The sequence below is a fragment of the Crotalus tigris genome, unplaced genomic scaffold (assembly GCF_016545835.1).
Source record: "Crotalus tigris isolate CLP2741 ecotype Arizona unplaced genomic scaffold, ASM1654583v1 scf7180000023617.9722795, whole genome shotgun sequence".
Taxonomy (NCBI): domain Eukaryota; kingdom Metazoa; phylum Chordata; class Lepidosauria; order Squamata; family Viperidae; genus Crotalus; species Crotalus tigris.
Genome location: NW_024100081.1, coordinates 1,698,181 through 1,715,444, shown reverse-complemented (window position 1 = coordinate 1,715,444; position 17,264 = coordinate 1,698,181). Strand labels below are relative to the sequence as shown.

Genomic DNA, 17,264 nt, shown 5'->3' with positions numbered 1-17,264 from the left:
TGATCACATGGAACATTTTGCAAATAGGAATTGATAGGCAGAAATTCTTTCCTTGGAGCACATTGCTGAATTTTAAATATTTGCAAACAGGTGTTTTCTCTAACTAGGAATAGGCAACTTGGTAAACTACTGATGCTTGTAAGCTACAATTCAGACAAGTCCTTATTGGCCATGTTGACTGAGACTAATAAATACTGAAAGAGAAGGGCATCAGATTGCCTATGCCTGCTTTCAGCTATTCACATCTGGACAACTTTACTCTCATGAACATATTTTAAATCTTGGATCTTTTTGAATAAGTATTATATGAAATACTTATTCAAAAATAAGTATTTCTGGACAGACTTGAACACTGGGATCTGCACAGACTTGAACACTGGGCACTATCTAACAAAATAAAATTCAATGGTGAAAAAAGCAAGGTTCTACATTTAGGCAAGAAAAACCAAATGTACAGGTTTAGTATAGGGGGTACCTTGCTCAATGGTAGTAACTGTGAGAGGGACCTCGGAGTCCTAGTAGACAATCACCTAAATATGAGCCAGCAGTATGCTGCAGCTGCCAAAAAGGCCAATACAGTGCTAAGCTGCATTAACAGAGGGATAGAATCAAGATCACGTGAAGTATTAATACCACTTTACAATGCCTTGGTAAGGCCACACTTGGAATACTGCATCCACTTTTGGTCACCACGATGTAAAAAAGATGTTGAGACTCTAGAAAGAGTACAGAGAAGAGCAACAAAGATGATTAGGGGACTGGAGGCTAAAACATATAAGGAACGGTTGCTAGAATTGGGTATGTCTAGTTTAACGAAGAGAAGGACAAGGGGGGACATGATAGCAGTATTCCAATATCTCAGGGGCTGCCATAAAGAAGAGGGAATCAAGCTATTTTCCAAAGCACCTGAAGGCAGGACAAGAAGCAACGGGTGGAAACTAATCAAGGAGAGAAGCAACCTAGAACTAAGGAGAAACTTCCTGACAGTGAGAACAATTAATCAGTGGAACACCTGCCTCCAGAAGCAGTAAATGCTCCAACACTGGAAGTTTTTAAGAAGAGACTGGACAGCCATTTGTCCGAAATGGTATAGGGTTTCCTGTCTGAGCAGGGGGTTGGACTAGATGACCTCCAAGGTCCCTTCCAACTTTATTATTATTATTATTATTATTATATAATTAATATAAACATTTCCCTGATTTGCATGGGTTTTCTAGTTCAATGTTTTGCCAATGTACTTGCATATACTAAGATTTATAGTCTACATATTAAGTGTTTCTAATGTCACTCAGTAAATATCCTATGTTCCATGTAAACAGAACAATGAATTTATATGCCATATTTTAGAAACATGATTTATGTTTACTTCTTTTTCCATTACTTGATCATCCTCTTTTTAAGCATGAGGATTTTTTTTTCCTGTAAAACAAATGGGAAAATAGAGAATTTACAAAATCAGAAAATTATGGATCGTAACTCTGTTCCTGCTGAACATGCAGAGTTTTGATAACAGATTGGTCACAACTTCCAACCCGGTTTAAAGTAAACCAAGTTCATTAATTCTTTTACACACTAAATCTAATAATTTAAGACCATTAATATTTGAAGAATGGCGTGTATGTATTGCATTTAAAAGCAAGGATATCTTATTAATATTATATAAAATATGACTATATAAACTTGAAAAAAAGAGTCTTGATTCAAAGACCAAAACACCCCTTTGAACTGAATCTTCAAATAGCTTAAAATGTTTTTTTCTTCTATTTTTTTAAGAAAAAGCCCCTTTGAATAACTCTGGAAAGATTTCAAGCCTTTGGAGATTTGCAGACTTTCTAGCTTTGTAGAGAGAATTTGCAGACTCTCTTTCATATATAAACTAAGCTGGGGAGAGCGGTGATATTAATGAGTATCTGGTCAATGAATGTAATCACTGTCCCAAATATAGAAGTGGTAGTCTCACAATCTCACTCAATTTCTCCTCACACAATCCCTCAATTTAGGTGGGATCACCAAGAAGGAGAGGGACAGGGGAAGATACCTGTTCCAGTTTTTTCTTTATTTTTGTTTTACATCTATGCTTCTTACTTTTCTTTAATTCACTTATTTATCTGATTTGCAGCATAGATCCTTCTCATATCTGTATCCAATCTATAGCTCTTTTGAGATCCCCTGTATTGCCTTATTGCCTTCCCATTTTAATCATAATCATAATAATTATTCAAACTACTTATTCTTTCTCTATTTTGTTTTTGCCTAAGTAGGTCAATTTTCATATAATAACAATAATAATAATAATAATAAACAATCTCTTTCCATCTGAGCAGAAAGGAAATCGCCCCAACAGCAGAGGAACAAAAGATCAACTCCTAATAGACAAAATGATCTTGGAAAACTGCAAGAGAAGGAAGACCAACCTGAATGTGGCATGGATTGACTACAAAAAGGCATTTGACTCTCTGCCACATGATTGGATAATAAAGTGCCTAGAAATAACAGGAGTCAGTAGAAACATCAGAAAATTTGTGCAAAGATCGATGGCACAATGGAAGACACAGTTGCAGATCAATGGTGAGAGGCTGGGAGAGGTTAATATCAAGAGAGGAATATTTCAAGGAGATTCATTATCACCATTACTATTTGTTATTGCACTGTTTCCTCTGTCAACAATACTGAATAACTCAGGACATGGCTATCAAACATCAAAAACATCTGCCAGACTATCCCACCTCCTTTATATGGATGATCTGAAGCTGTATGGAAAAACATCATCTGAAATAGAATCGCTGCTCAACACTGTCCGTATATATAGCCAAGATATTGTAATGGAGTTTGGCTTGGACAAATGTGCCACACTTACTATCAAACAAGGAAAAATAATGAAAACTGAAGGAATCAAGATGCCCCACGAAAATAACATTAAGAGTCTGGATGAGGAAGAGTACTACAAATACTTGGGTATCCTTCAAGCTGACAACATCAAGCACACTGAAGTCAAGAAAAAGATTAGAGGTGAATACATCAAGAGAGTGAAGAAGATCTTAAAGTCCAAACTCAATGGAGGAAATACCATAAAGGCAATCAACACCTGGGCAATCCCAGTCATTAGGTACACAGCTGGAATAGTGGACTGGACTCAAGCAGAACTAAAAGCAATGGATAGGCAGACCAGAAAAATAATGACAATGAATCATGCCCTTCATCCACGCAGTGACATTGATAGACTTTATCTACCAAGGCAAATAGGTGGGCGTGGAATGCTACAAGTACATCAGATGGTTGAAGAAGAAAAAATGGCTTTGGAAGAATATCTGAAGAACAATGATGAAGATGCACTGAAATTAGTATATCAGGAAGGCTTACTAACTACTGGAGAGACCAAACTGGCCTACAAGAAAGACCAAATGAAGAACAGAATAGAGGCATGGGAAGACAAAGCACTACATGGCCAATACATGAAAAAAATAGCTGGGAAAGCAGATAATAATAAAACCTGGCAATGGCTAAGAGCAGGAAAATTGAAGAAAGAGACCGAGGGACTAATTCTGGCTGCACAAGACCAAGCCTTAAGGACAAATGCATACAAAGTCAAAATTGAGAAGACAGCAACAGACAGTAAGTGCCGCCTATGCAAAGAAGCTGAAGAAACAGTGGACCACTTGGTAAGCTGTTGCAAGAAGATTGCACAGACTGACTACAAGCAGCGGCATGACAAAGTAGCAACAATGGTGCATTGGAAGATCTGCAAAAAATATCATTTGCCTGTAAGCAAAAACTGGTGGGATCATAAAATAGAGAAAATCATAGAAAATGATAAAATTAAACTGCTCTGGGACTTCAGAATTCAAACAGACAAGCACCTGCAACATAACACCCCAGACTTAACAATTGTCGATAAGAAAGACAAAAAAGTCTGGATAGTGGACGTGGCAGTGCCTGGAGACAGCAGAATAGAAGAGAAAGAACTGGAGAAGATAACAAAATACAAAGACCTACAAATAGAAATAGAAAGACTGTGGCAAAAGCAAGCAAGGGTAGTACCAATAGTCATAGGCTCCTTGGGTGCAATCCCAAAACAACTGGAGCACCACTTGAACACCATTGGCATTGACAAATTCGCTATTAGTCAATTGCAAAAGGCGGCCTTATTAGGAACTGCTTCCATCCTGCGACGATATCTGTAATACCATCAAACATCCACATCTGCCTATCCCAGGTCCTGGGTAAGGACTCGATAGGTAAACAAAATGCCAAATCCAGTCTGAACATCTGGCTGACTGTGCGATGATCCATAATAATAAAAAGTTGGAAGTCATCAAGTCCAACCCCCTGCTCAGGCAGGTAACCCTATACCATTTTGGACAAATGGCTGTCCAGTTTCTTCTTAAAAACTTCCAGTGCTGGAGCATTCACCGCTTCTGGAGGCAGGTTGTTCCACTGCTTAATTGTTCTAACTGTTAGGAAGTTTCTCTTTAGTTCTAGGTTGCTTCTCTCCTTGATTAGTTTCCATCTGTTGCTTCTTGTCCTGCCTTCAGGCACTTTGGAAAATAGCTTGACTCCCTCTTCTCTGTGGCAGCCCCTGAGATATTGGAACACTGCTACCATGTCCCCCCTCATCCTTCTCTTCATTAAACTAGACATGCTCAATTCCATCAACATTTCCTTATATGTTTTAACCTCCAGTCCCCTTTGTTGCTCTTCTCTGTACTCTTTCTAGAGTCTCAACATCTTTTTACAGCGCGGTGACCAAAAGTGGATCCTTGAATTCATCTTAGACTATTCTGTACATAGAACAGTGTGTTTTATAGCACAGTGCATTATATACTGAATAGAGACTGTACACACAGATGTGTACATGCTATGTTATTTTCAGGAGATGCTAACACTGCCACTGAGTCAGCCAACAAACCTGTAAGACAATTTTTAATTTTATAAAGTTACAATATGATTACTTTTTATATACTTCTCTTATGAATTTTACTGAACAATTTTCAATCTGTTGTATCTGTTTTAAGAGAAGTGCGGAAATATTTTAAAATTTCATTGCAGTCCAAACCTTGAAGATATCAGACAGAAAGTTTAATTAATATCCTTTAAAGGGTTATGTTCACACATTTCTCCAAAAATAGATAGCAGCTGCAGGCATTTTTATGTTTCCCCATCATAAGCTATAGTCCAATATTTTATTACATAGACACATTTAGAGCATTGCTTCATGATAAATGGTCAGAATTCAAATCTATATGAAATTCTTGTAGGCCTAGAATTCTTTTTAAATCTATTTCATCAAGTCATTAAGAATTGACCATACAGATAATCCATAGGTCGCATTACACTGTATTAAAATTATATTCTATAAATTGTAACATAATGATGTTTCACAATAAATCCTGTTAATTCCCTATCCATGTGTCATGTTGTATGTGCTTTGATATAACATGAAAAAAATATTAAAGTTCAATTTCTGCTCCTAGATGCAATGTATAAATAAAATCAGTATTTTTCTACCTTGTTACATTAAGTGATTAATGTCTATTTAGACCCTTGAAACATCTATGAGCAATTATTTTCACAACTAACAGAAAATTAGCTTACCTGAGTTATTCTACCAAGATTTTCCTCTATGTCCAACAACAGGTTTCCATCCTCCAGCTGTAATGGATGATTGATGAACATGAAAATGGATGGTTTATGAAAAATGACACATACTATTGGACACAGCAATGATAGTTCAACAATTATCTATTTAATATCTGAGCAAAAGCCATTTCAATAGTTTTTATTAAAATGTTTTTGTTCATGTTAATAACATAATTAGACTGAATATATACTATACATGGGATTAAATTCATGCCAATGCAATGAACTGAAAATGGAGCATGAACACAGGTGTATATTAGAATTCAGAATGAATCCACAGTTCTTCTGTGGATATAACTTAAGATCACCCATACTTATACCACCCTTCAGAAAAAAGATGGAACAGAAGCACAATGAAATAAGTAAGTAAGTAAGTAAGTACGTACGTACGTACGTAAGTACTGTATATGCCGGCGACTTCCGCAAGCGCTAAAATCGGCGCCAAAGACAGGGGTCGTCTTATACGCCGAGTCGTCTTATACGCCGGAAATACTGGTAGTTTCCGGCATATAAGACGACCTTCTAGGAATGCGGCTCGGCGACAAAGACGGAGGTCGTCTTATACGCCGGGTGACCTTGTACGCCGGCATATACAGTAAGTAAGTAAGTAAGTAAGTAAGTAAGTAAGTAAGTAAGTAAGTAAGTAATAAAAGTCCTCAGTCTCTTCCCAGGTATGAATGGGAGTAAATAAATAAATTTAAAATGGATAAAAGTGGCCATGTTCTCTATATATTATGTTCAATCTTCTTGTGCTTTTTACATGCATCCTTTACTTTTTTCCCTCCAAAAGTAAAAGGATATGTAAGAAAAATAAATCCTGCAGTTGGAGAAGTTATAATGACCTCATCTGATGTTGAATAGGCATTTATCCTTTAATAATGCTTTCATGATGCCTTTTGTTCTTCTGGCATGTTTAGAGAAATAGCAATAGCAATAGCACTTAAGCTTATATACTGCTTCACAAAACTTTATATCCCTTTCTAAGTGATTCACAGAGTTAATGTATTTCCTGCTACAATCCGGGTCCTCATTTTACTTATCTCAGAAAGATGGAAGGCTGAGTCAACCTTGAGTGATCAGGACTGAACTGCTGCCAGTAAGCAGAGTCAGCCTGCAATAGTGCATTCTAACCACTGTGCCACCATGGTTCATTCCATCTCTCCCCCCCCCCACCTGATATGGCTCCCCTTAATACAGTGGTTCTCAACCTGTGGGTCGGGACCCCATTTGGGGTCGAATGACCATTTCACGGGGGTCACCAAACCATGCTGTCCGCCATTTTTTTCCCTTTTCCCTAGCTGTCCTACTCCCTCTTATTGGTGGCCACACCCACTTGGGGTCACCACAACATGGGGAACTGTATTATGGGGTCATGGCATTAGAAAGGTTGAGAATCACTGCCTTAATACATATTCCTCCTATCATGACTGTTTGATTACACAATATACCCCTATCATAATCAATCTGGTAGATCATTAATACATAGAAGTCACAATTTATTGTTACAGAAACACCATTTTGCGGGGGAATAGCTGTTGCTTTGCAATGTCTTCAAGTAGCTCTTTTGAATTTAACAGGGAAGAGCTGAACAACTGGGCATAAATACATAGCTAAATTGCTTAGAGACATATATATTTTTCTCCTGGCTATTCTAAAGTGAACCTAGCCATTGCTATCTGGATTTTTCCTTAACGATATCACACCTAGGCCTTGGGTATACCAAGCTGATTTATTGCATGAAACATTTTTCCAAATCATTCTTATTCAATTATATCAATATGATATGAAATCTGATTTTGTAAAGAATACAATTAAAACTAAATTATTCAGCAATTATTACTATTATTTACTAAAACACATATGGTTCCTTTGAAATTTTATTTTTAACTATTGTAGGCTACCTTTCAAAACTGAATTTCTGTTTTTCAGAAATTCTGAGTTTTAATCAGAATATCAACATTCCAAATAGTAATTAAAATATGCAAGAGTCATAATTAGAATTCAGAGTAGAAATGATAAAAGGAGAGGGTAGAATATAGGCTTTTAACCAAAGGTTTAATAAAACAGATCATTTTGGGGAAAGAATTTCTGAATGACTGTTAAATCTGAATTGGCATTATTTGTATTAAGGTATGTTATCAATTTATATCATTTACGTCACTATACAATTGAAGCATTGATGTCAACTGTATCAATTAATACCATTTGCTTCATCACACAAATGATATTCATAATGCAAAAAGACCAAGTACATTAGTTATATGAATAACATAAACTAATACAAATTATGTCAATTGTCTGGCCTATTTCAGAAACAACAGACATTCTTTGGGTATTCAATTTGAACTAATTGTAGTTTGTTTTATCTGAAGTCTGCTAAATTTGGACAATTAAGCTTTTACTGCAATTAAAAACTTTCATGCAGCATTCAAGTGTAAAATTAAGACACTAATCAGTAATATGCATGATAGAACAAAAATTCCTTTTTATGGCACCAAAAAGATGATAAAGTTAGCATTCTTTTGGAGGAGCTATTCCTAAATGGAGAACTACTCCTGGAAAACCAATATGGTAGAGTAGTTAAGATGGCGGAGTAAGATTGTGATAACTGATTCAGGATTATCCTTATCCAAGTCTGCTAAGGGATTCTGGGCTAGCCATTCCTTTTCAGCTCATGAAGGATTGCTATTATGGGGATAAAACAAGGGAGATCCCAACCTAAGGCTAATGCTCCTAAAGGAGAGTTGAATACAACTAAAAAGGACTATTTATGGGTAGCCAACACTTCTGAATATCTGATGATCAATCTATATTGGTCAACCTATTCTAAAGCACCTGAAGCAGGACAAGAAGCAATGGGTGGACATTAATCAAGGAGAGAATCAACCTAGAACTAAGGAGAAATTTCCTGGCAGTTAGAAAAATTAATCAGTAGAATGACTTGTCTCTAGAAGTTGTGGGTGTTCCAACACTGGAGGTTTCTAAGAATAGATGGGACAACCATTTGTCTGAAATGGTGTAGGCTTGAGCAAAGGGTTGGACTAGAAGACCTTCCAACTCTATTATTCTATTATTATGATGACTTTAGTGAACAGGTAGGAATTTGTGGGATAAGATATTCTTTTAGAAATAATAGCCCCAAGTCAAGGATAACTTTATACATTAACATTAACACAATTGGGGTAGAAAATGAACTTGAGACAATGGAAATTGTAAAAAAAAACCCCTGGCATAAAACTCCTTCAGTTTGGATCAGATACACAGGAGATCTATAGCCTCGTGTCACCAATAGACTGGTGGCATTTTATTTATTTACAGTCTTTACAGTATTTTATAGACTTCCCCAATCCTGCAAGACTCCAGTGGTTTACAGAAAAGCCAACATAAAATAACTGAAGCAGTATTTTAAAAAAAGCACACAAATCAACTAAGATTACTGACACCCACAATCAGTTCAAGCTAGTAGGGCTCTAGGAAGCAGTTTTTGCAGTTTTGGGCAATTCATAGAGAAACGGAGTTAAGTATAACTCTAAGGTGCACTCAATTGAATGGGGGCTTATAAACCCACTTTGCAAGGTTGTTTAGAGGAACACAAGGAGAGGAGCATTATGTATTCTGGTTTTGCTCTTGAATTTTCTTTTGAAAAATAAAGTTATAAATATAAGCTATTTTTTTAATCCTTATGAACTTCTCAGATTTCCCCCCTTTTTCTGGTTTGTTCTTTATTTTTGCAAGGCAAGATGGCCACTGTATATGTATCCCATGCGGAATGAGAATAGATGACACACAGTAGACCCTCTCTAGATATTTGCATTATATAGGCAAATTCAACTTTGGCAAGGTGTTGCCTGATGCATCCTGGCTACCCTTGAAAGGTACCTAGAACCAGTGCAACAAGCATAAAATAAGTATTATTCTCCATTGGCAATAATCTGGCCGCCATTTTCTGTAGCAGTTGCAGCTTCCAAGTCCTTTCTAAAGGTAGAGAATTCCCACAGAGAATACAATACTAGCTGAGTTGTAACCTATTACATTCAAGAGAGCATCTGGCTGAGATAAGCTTACAATTTCCCTCTTTTTCAAAGATTCTCCTCTTAATTTATACTAGTAGTAATGAAGTAAAAAGAATAATATGTCAGTGCAATTAAAGGACTAGTTCAAGAAAGGGCTAGGCAAAGACAGAAACTGTACCTAATTTGAAAGAAACAGGAAACTGAGGGGACATTAATAAATTAGTTTGGATCAAATCACAAATCATTTGCCAAATGTAAAATTAAGTTCTGCTAAAATAAACAGAATTTATTTTTATTTCTTCTCTTTTGAACAATACTTTTTTTTTTGTCCCTATTCTTCTTACTGCTATGCTGTCTCACAGGCATCCTCACCTGCGTCAATGGAACTGATTGCCATTTTGAAGACGTCCTGGGAAGCAGAACAGCCTAACTAGGGAGGAACATTGTGTAGAGTTCAACAGAGCATTTGCAACATCAAGGCAAGACTTCCCAGACAATAATTGCCCAGCATGTTACTGCATGTCTCGAGGGTCCAATTATTAAGTAGCCCTTGGGCTGCATCTTCCATAAGTTTTTGTTCTGCATCGCTTTCTGCCGAGGAAATACTTCCTATGGATGAACCATTAGTGTCTCTTAGACCATGGAAATGTCTTCAGTTGAGATTTTGCTGGACCGCATTGCACTTACTGGGGACAAATGTTTTCCCCCATCTGTCTCCATCTTTAGACATTTCAATAGAAAAGATTTTGCCAATTAAAGTAAACAATCCTATTCTCAGCACCCTGTGTAAAACTATGAGAAGAATGAGAAGACATGTGATTGCAGGATCCTTCTATAGATTCCTTTTGTGAGGAGTTTAATTTTTAATCACTTGGCTATGTGTCTCAGATAGATAAAAAACAAAGCTGATAATTAAGTCTGTACAGAATATATGGCCATGCTACAACTGCCTGAAATAGAAGCCCTTTCTGTATCAGCACATCAGAAACAAACATTTTATTTATTCTAAAAGATGTATGTGTGTCTCAGTGGGTAGATGTTGTGTGTTGTATCCAAAGTAACTTCATCCTGGACTTTATGTGTGATGCTAAAATGCTGAGAACAGCTTTGCATGAAAAGAATTAGAAATATATATAAAGTTTCTTTATTAAAATACAGACATTCTATTTTTCTGTCTCTAGTGGAGTCATTAAAACAGTAAAAGACCAAGAACTGCCACTACAAAACAGCAGTAATATTAAATTTTCAAAAGAAACGACAATCCTCAGTAGGCTACTAATGATGTTACTAGGGTATATTAATTAGCTAAGACCTAATTTAAATTTGATTACCGGATCTAGGAAGAATGAATTTCAATGTGAGAGTTGAACGTAAAGAAAAAAATTGATTCAAACCAATTTGAGAACTGATGAAACAGTGCTATAATGGGAAGAATATACAGTAAATGCTTTAGCTACTGTACTTCATTTTTATCATATTGTACTATAGTTTTTGGCTACGTTTAGGGCTTACTAGCAAGCTTAGCCTCTTCTGGGAATGTCAGTTTAAAACATTTTTTAAAATCCTGCAGTATGTATGTTATTGTATCTATATACTACTGAAATTTGCATTGTCATGACTTTTAACTGGGTGAAATAGTACATCATAGGGCAACAATTTTTGAATGAAGATAACTCAAATGAGCTAAGTTACAGAATGCATCCAAAATCAAGGACTCACGATTCCTGAGGGAATGATATTTAGGAAGATTGTGGCTGCGTTAGTGCAACTGATTGCTACTTTGTGCTGGGCTGCTGCTACAGTTGTGTGATCTTTGTTCCCAGTCAGACTTGCAATCCTTTGTTCCTTCCCCACCCAGCAGTAACTGCTGGAAAGGGAAGGGGGAAGGGAGGAAGGAAGGAACTCCTGCATACCTTTCTCAACCGGGACTGTCACTTGCATGCTTTCACCAATGTATGCCACTTCATGTTGCTTCCCTCATTTGTATGGCATCTCTTGTGCACCTCATGCACCCTCCCTAACCTGCAATGCTCCTATACACTGTCTGACCTGCATAGCACCTCTTGCACACCCCCATACACATTTCCCAGCCACCCCTCCCGACTGACATCCTCAACCATGAGAATGGTAACTCTCATGCACCGGGACCTTTACGCATTTTTAATTTGTGCCAACATGCACCCTACTTGACTTGCATTGTATACTTTATACACCCCATGACTCCAACACACTCCTTCCAACAGCATCTCTCATGAATCCCCAGGCATCTTTCCTGGCCTATGCCGTCTACTTGCATGCCCCCTCCCCAACCAAGTGTCATCTCAGGTACACACCAACATACCCTTCTTAACTCACAAGGCACCTCTTGCACTGAGGAAAAAAAGGGCTGCTTTGCTGTGTTAATTTGCATAGCAAAGGACTTTCCGTCATCATACTATGACTGGAGGGGAAAAGCCTTTTTTTCTCAGCACACGTTTTGAAACCTGAGCTGGCTCTGCCAATATGGAGAACAAATAGTGTAGCTAAGCGGTAAAAAGGCAATGCAGAAAGAGCGGGAAGGCCTCCTTTGCCCAGAATTGTCCCCAAAGTACTTTTTCAAAAGGCAACTGGACTTTGTTTTTCCTTATCCAAGAAGCTCACCGAACTGAAGAAGCTTCAGCGAAATGTCCTCAAGGAAAAACAAAGTCCAGTTGCCTTTTGAAAAACCACTTTAGGGGCAACCATGACCTGGATGATGGAGAATCTCCATAGACATTTACCCAGAATTACACCAACTCAGGTTTCAAAATGCATGCTAAGGATGGAAAGATGCTGCTGGAATTCTCCCACATGGCCCAGCAAGAGAGGACTGCTCTCCTTTCCTGTTCCCAGCTCCTGAGCTCTGCAGATCTTCATAGGGTAAACATGCGATTGTGAGGGGTGGAAGAGGACTGTGTGAAATCCAATGAGGAACAAAGCAAGCCCAGTCCCTTTTGGGGGGGAGGGCTGGCAGGCAGGATGAGGGGGAAATAGATAGTGGGTGTGCTAAAGTGTTTCTACAATTGGTTGTAAGAGCAAATGACCTGGAGGGTTCTGCAGAATTCATAACTTTGAAATAAGGTCGTATATAGCTTTTGGGAGGTCTGTGGTAACTTTGAATGGTCAATTAAATGTTGTGCCTTGAGGATTACCTATATTCAGTGAAACTGTATACAATATAGGGAAATTCAAAACTGATTTTTTTTGTTCTTCATTTCAGGAATGATTTTAGTTTGATTAATCATTTAGGTTGTGTGTAGGTTTGTTTATCAGGAATCTATTATTAGAAGCTTTGAATACTTTATATACAGCTCTAGGCTTGCTAGAAGAATCACTGTTTCTGAAGGAGCTCATGTTCTTTTGAACTATTTTGGAAATTAACAGAAGGGCAACATAATGGATAGTTCAAGGTGAAAGAACTTTTTTCAGTTGCTTATATAATCTCCAGAAGGACTTTACTCTGTATTGTTAAACTAAGCTTTTGTTATAGAGATTAGTTAAATATGGACTGCTTAAAGTAGCTTATGAGCTTTTGTGTATATGTGCCTTCATGTCTCTTGACGACTGTCTGCACTAGTTCTTACAATGTCCTTAACAAGACTTTTTGAAGTAGTTTACCACTGCATTCTTCCTAGAGTTGCGGGAGTGTGAGTTAAGGTAGGACTAGAACTCACAGAATCCTGGTCTCTAGCCTGGTGCCTCTTAACCACTACACCAGATTGGCTCTCCTATAGTTTATGTGTTTTATTTCCCACTGTTCGTATTGTTCAGTGAAATGCTATTAGTTATATAACACATCCTGGTGTTTGTTCATAATTTGGAAGCTGCATATAAAAATTTGCATACAATAGTCTGTATGTTGCTTTCAAGCTAAATAATATCTATTAAGCAACTAATTACGTTTTTAATACTTAAGATCTTTTCAACAGGCAACATTTGAGCAAATCATAAAAATATCTTCTTGATCTAATGGATGGAGACACCAATTCAAAAATGTAATAAAGTAGTTAATTGCTTTGTCTCTGTACTGAAAAATGCATTATTAAAAAGTCTGTTTAAAATTGGCACATTTCAGAAATGCAAATTCTGGAAGATGAATGCAAAACTGTTTCTTAACTGTTGGATTTTCAATACTCAATTGCATGACTTATTTAAAAATCTTCTTTGCTGGTAGAGCAAAAGGACTGCACATTTTATTAAAATGCAAGTACATCCTCATGAACAAAAATCTTTATATTTTTGAGATAGTTATTGTTACTTAGAATGGGTTAAACCCTGACTACCTGAACATATTTTTCATTTATGTGAGCAAATTAAAATACTATAGGTACAATAATTATTGCAATAAACAAGGATTGGAAACCTCATATAGAAATATGGTTTGCATTAACTATGATTTACTATTACATAATAGCCTGCATCAAACTTAGCTTATTCTTCACACCATACCCACTGCCCATTTATCTATACCTTGTATCAGAAAAGATACAAGCTTAAGAAGATACTACAATCTTTCATTCTGTCAGACAGTATAACACAGACACAAAGTCTTCCTTAAAAACAAGCAAGCAAGCAAACAATTGAAAAGAAAGAAGAAATATTATTGTTTTGGCTTGCCAAATAAGATAATGAATAATAACAAAAATGAATTTAGATATCTTACAGATAACCACACTTGATATTGATAAAATAAATGTGATGAAGGGGTTAAAAGCTTAAGACCGAGGGAAACTATTTGAAGTCCACTTATAGTCATGGAAGCTCACTTGTTGATGATGGACCAACCAATCTCAAACTGATGATGAAAATAAAATATAACAGTGTAAGTTTCTTTGAATTCCTAGACAACAATTCGTATGAAAATTAACAAAGCAAACAAGGGAAAAATATGTCAGAGAATTCAAAAATCATGCTTAAACTAGAAATATCAATAGATTTTTTTTCTCCTCTTCCTGGTGTTAACATAATGAAGCAAAACTACAAAATTAAAGATGGATAATTATTTCTTTTTATAATTGATAGTTTAACAGCATCATTTGTTCTTATTAGATAATGCGCAATAATTAATCGCTTTAGAAAGGCGCTGGAGAAATTCACCAATGAGAGAACTATTAATAGTTTCTAGCTCTGATAGCTTTAGACTACTTCCTGAATCATGGCAGGTGCTACTAGCTCCCAAGTAACAGAAGTGAAAGAGGACAGGCTGCTTATTGGTTTCCTAAAATAATCTGTTTTGTCACTATAGGAGGTTCTCGACTTGTGATATTTGTTTAACAAATTTTCCAAGTTACAATTGCCTTAGAAAAAGTGATTTATGACCTGTCCTTGAAGTTATGACTATCACTCTAACCTGTGGTCACATAAAAACAATTTGGGCGCTTGGCAACTGGCTCACATGTAATAATAATAATAATAATAATAATAATAATAATAATAATAATAATAGTAGTAGTAGTAGTAGTAGTAGTAGTAGTAAGTTGGAGGTGACCTTGGAAGCCATCTAGTCCAACTCCCTGCTCCGGCAGGAAACACTATATCATTTCAGACAAATGGCTGTCCAGTCTCTTCTTAAAACCTTCCAGTGTTGGAGCATTCACAGCTTCCAGAGGCAGGTTGTTCCACTGATTAATTGTTATAACTGTCAGAAAATTTCTCCTTAATTCTAGGTGGCTTCTCTCTTTGGTTAGTTTCTATCCATTGCTTCTTGTCCTGCCTTTAGGTGCTTTGGAGAATAGCTTGACTCCCTCTTCTTTGTAGCACCCCTCAGATATTGGAACACTGTTATCATGTCACCCCTCATACTTCTCTTCATTAGACTAGACCACAGGTCGGCAACCTGCGGCTCTTTGAGCTTTCCCCTGCGGCTCCCAGCCTCCTCTGCCTTTGCAGAGAGAGACAGAGACAGAGAGAGGAATTGCGCTTCCCTGCTTCTCTCTCTCTCTCTCTCTCTCTCTCTCTCTCTCTCTCTCTGTGTGTGTGTGTGTGTGTGTGTTTGTGTTTTTGTGTGTGTGTGTGTGTGTATGTAAAAGAGAGTGGACTCACAGTGTTTTCCGAGGAGCTGAAAAGCTTACTGGGCGGAGCTCCTCCCTTGGCTGTGTCTCTGCAGGAAGCAGGAAGGGCAGGAGAGAGCTAGCTAGCCCAGCTAGGCTGACTCAGGAATTCTGGGAGTTGAAGTCCATGAGTCATAAAAGAGACGAGGTTGTCTACCCCTTATCTTGCTGGACAACAGCTTGAAGCTTGTCAGGTGAGCAGCAGATAGGGGGGGGGAGAAAGAGAGAGAGAGAAAGAGAGAGAGGGAGAGAGAGAGAGAGGAAAGAGAGAGAGAGAGAGAAAGAAAGAGAGCGGGGGAAGAGGAGTGGCAGGCAGACCAAGGGCAGATAGAGAGGGAGGGAGGGAGAGAGACAGAGAGAGACCCTTTTGACATCTAAAATGAAGATAACACTGCATATATCCTTTTTTTACCTGTGTGTGTATGTGTGTGTGTATATATATATATATACATACATACATATACATACACACACACACACACACACACATACATACACACACAAACACACACACACCTATAATAAAGGTAAAAAAGGATATATGCATTGTTATCTTCATTTTAGACATCAAAATGGTTTTGCGGCTCCCAGTGTTTTGTTTTTGGTGGGAAACGGGTCCAAGTGGCTCTTTAAGTGTTTTGGGTTGCCTACCCCTGGACTAGACGTACCCAATTCCAGCAACCGTTCCTTATACATTTTAGCCTCCAGTCCCCTGATCATCTTTATTGCTCTTCTCTGTACTCTTTCTAGAGTCTCAAGATCTTTTTTACATTGTGATGACCAAAACTGAATGCAGTATTCCAAGTGTGGCCTTACAACAGTAAATCATGTGATCACAACTTGTGACCTTCCCAGCTTGCTTAACAACTGTGGTAAAAATAGTTGTAAAATCATGTCATGTGATGATTTGCTGAATGACTCCATAGCTTAGCAACCAAATGTCTGATCCCAATTTTGATCATAACTCGAAAAGTATCTGTATATAATAACACAGAATGATGGACTAAATGTTATGATCCACCAGGATTCTTATGTTACAGAAATATGAAGAAAGGAAGGCTGATGAGAGATAATGCTCATATCAAATCTTAGTAACCATATAGATGTTTGTCATGATGATCTGTTCATAGCCTGGTCTTTCATGTTTTCCACTGGTGCATCCATTGCAGTTGTAACTGAATTGATCCACTTCACTGCTGGATCTTTCCTTTCCTTCTACCTTTCACAGAATTATAGACTCATCCAGAGACCAAGATCTTCATATAACAGGTCAAAAATATGTGAATTTGAGACTGGTCAACTGTGTCCTGAATGAGAACTCTGGATTGATTTGTTTAATGATACATCTGTTTGTTTCTTTGGCTGCTTGTTGTATTTGCAAGACTTTTCTCCAACTCCAAAGTTCACAAGCGTGAATACTCCTTCAGTCCTGCTTCTTCAAGTTCCACTTAATAATAAAACTGCTCATGTATTTAAAAGCCCTCACTGATTTTTTCATTCTTTTTTTCCTCTTTGCTTTGGCAGCAAAATTCCTTTCCTTCCCATC

The 17,264-nt window shown here is 37.3% G+C and overlaps 1 protein-coding gene across 16 annotated transcripts in view; it reads right to left on the bottom strand.

Annotated features, from left to right (window-relative positions):
• DAB1 (DAB adaptor protein 1) overlaps positions 1-17,264 on the bottom strand; it is a 298,012-nt gene that overhangs the window by 21,585 nt on the left and 259,163 nt on the right. For 14 of the 16 annotated variants that reach the window (XR_005553761.1, XM_039319766.1, XM_039319761.1 and 11 more), the window contains one exon: positions 5,593-5,649. The exons of the other annotated variants lie outside the window; for them this stretch is intronic. Coding sequence is in view for 13 of the 14 variants with exons in the window: in XM_039319766.1 (XP_039175700.1) it covers positions 5,593-5,649 (57 nt within the window). In the remaining variant the exon portion in view is untranslated. The remainder of the gene's footprint in view (positions 1-5,592; positions 5,650-17,264) is intronic. 16 annotated transcript variants of the gene reach the window in all.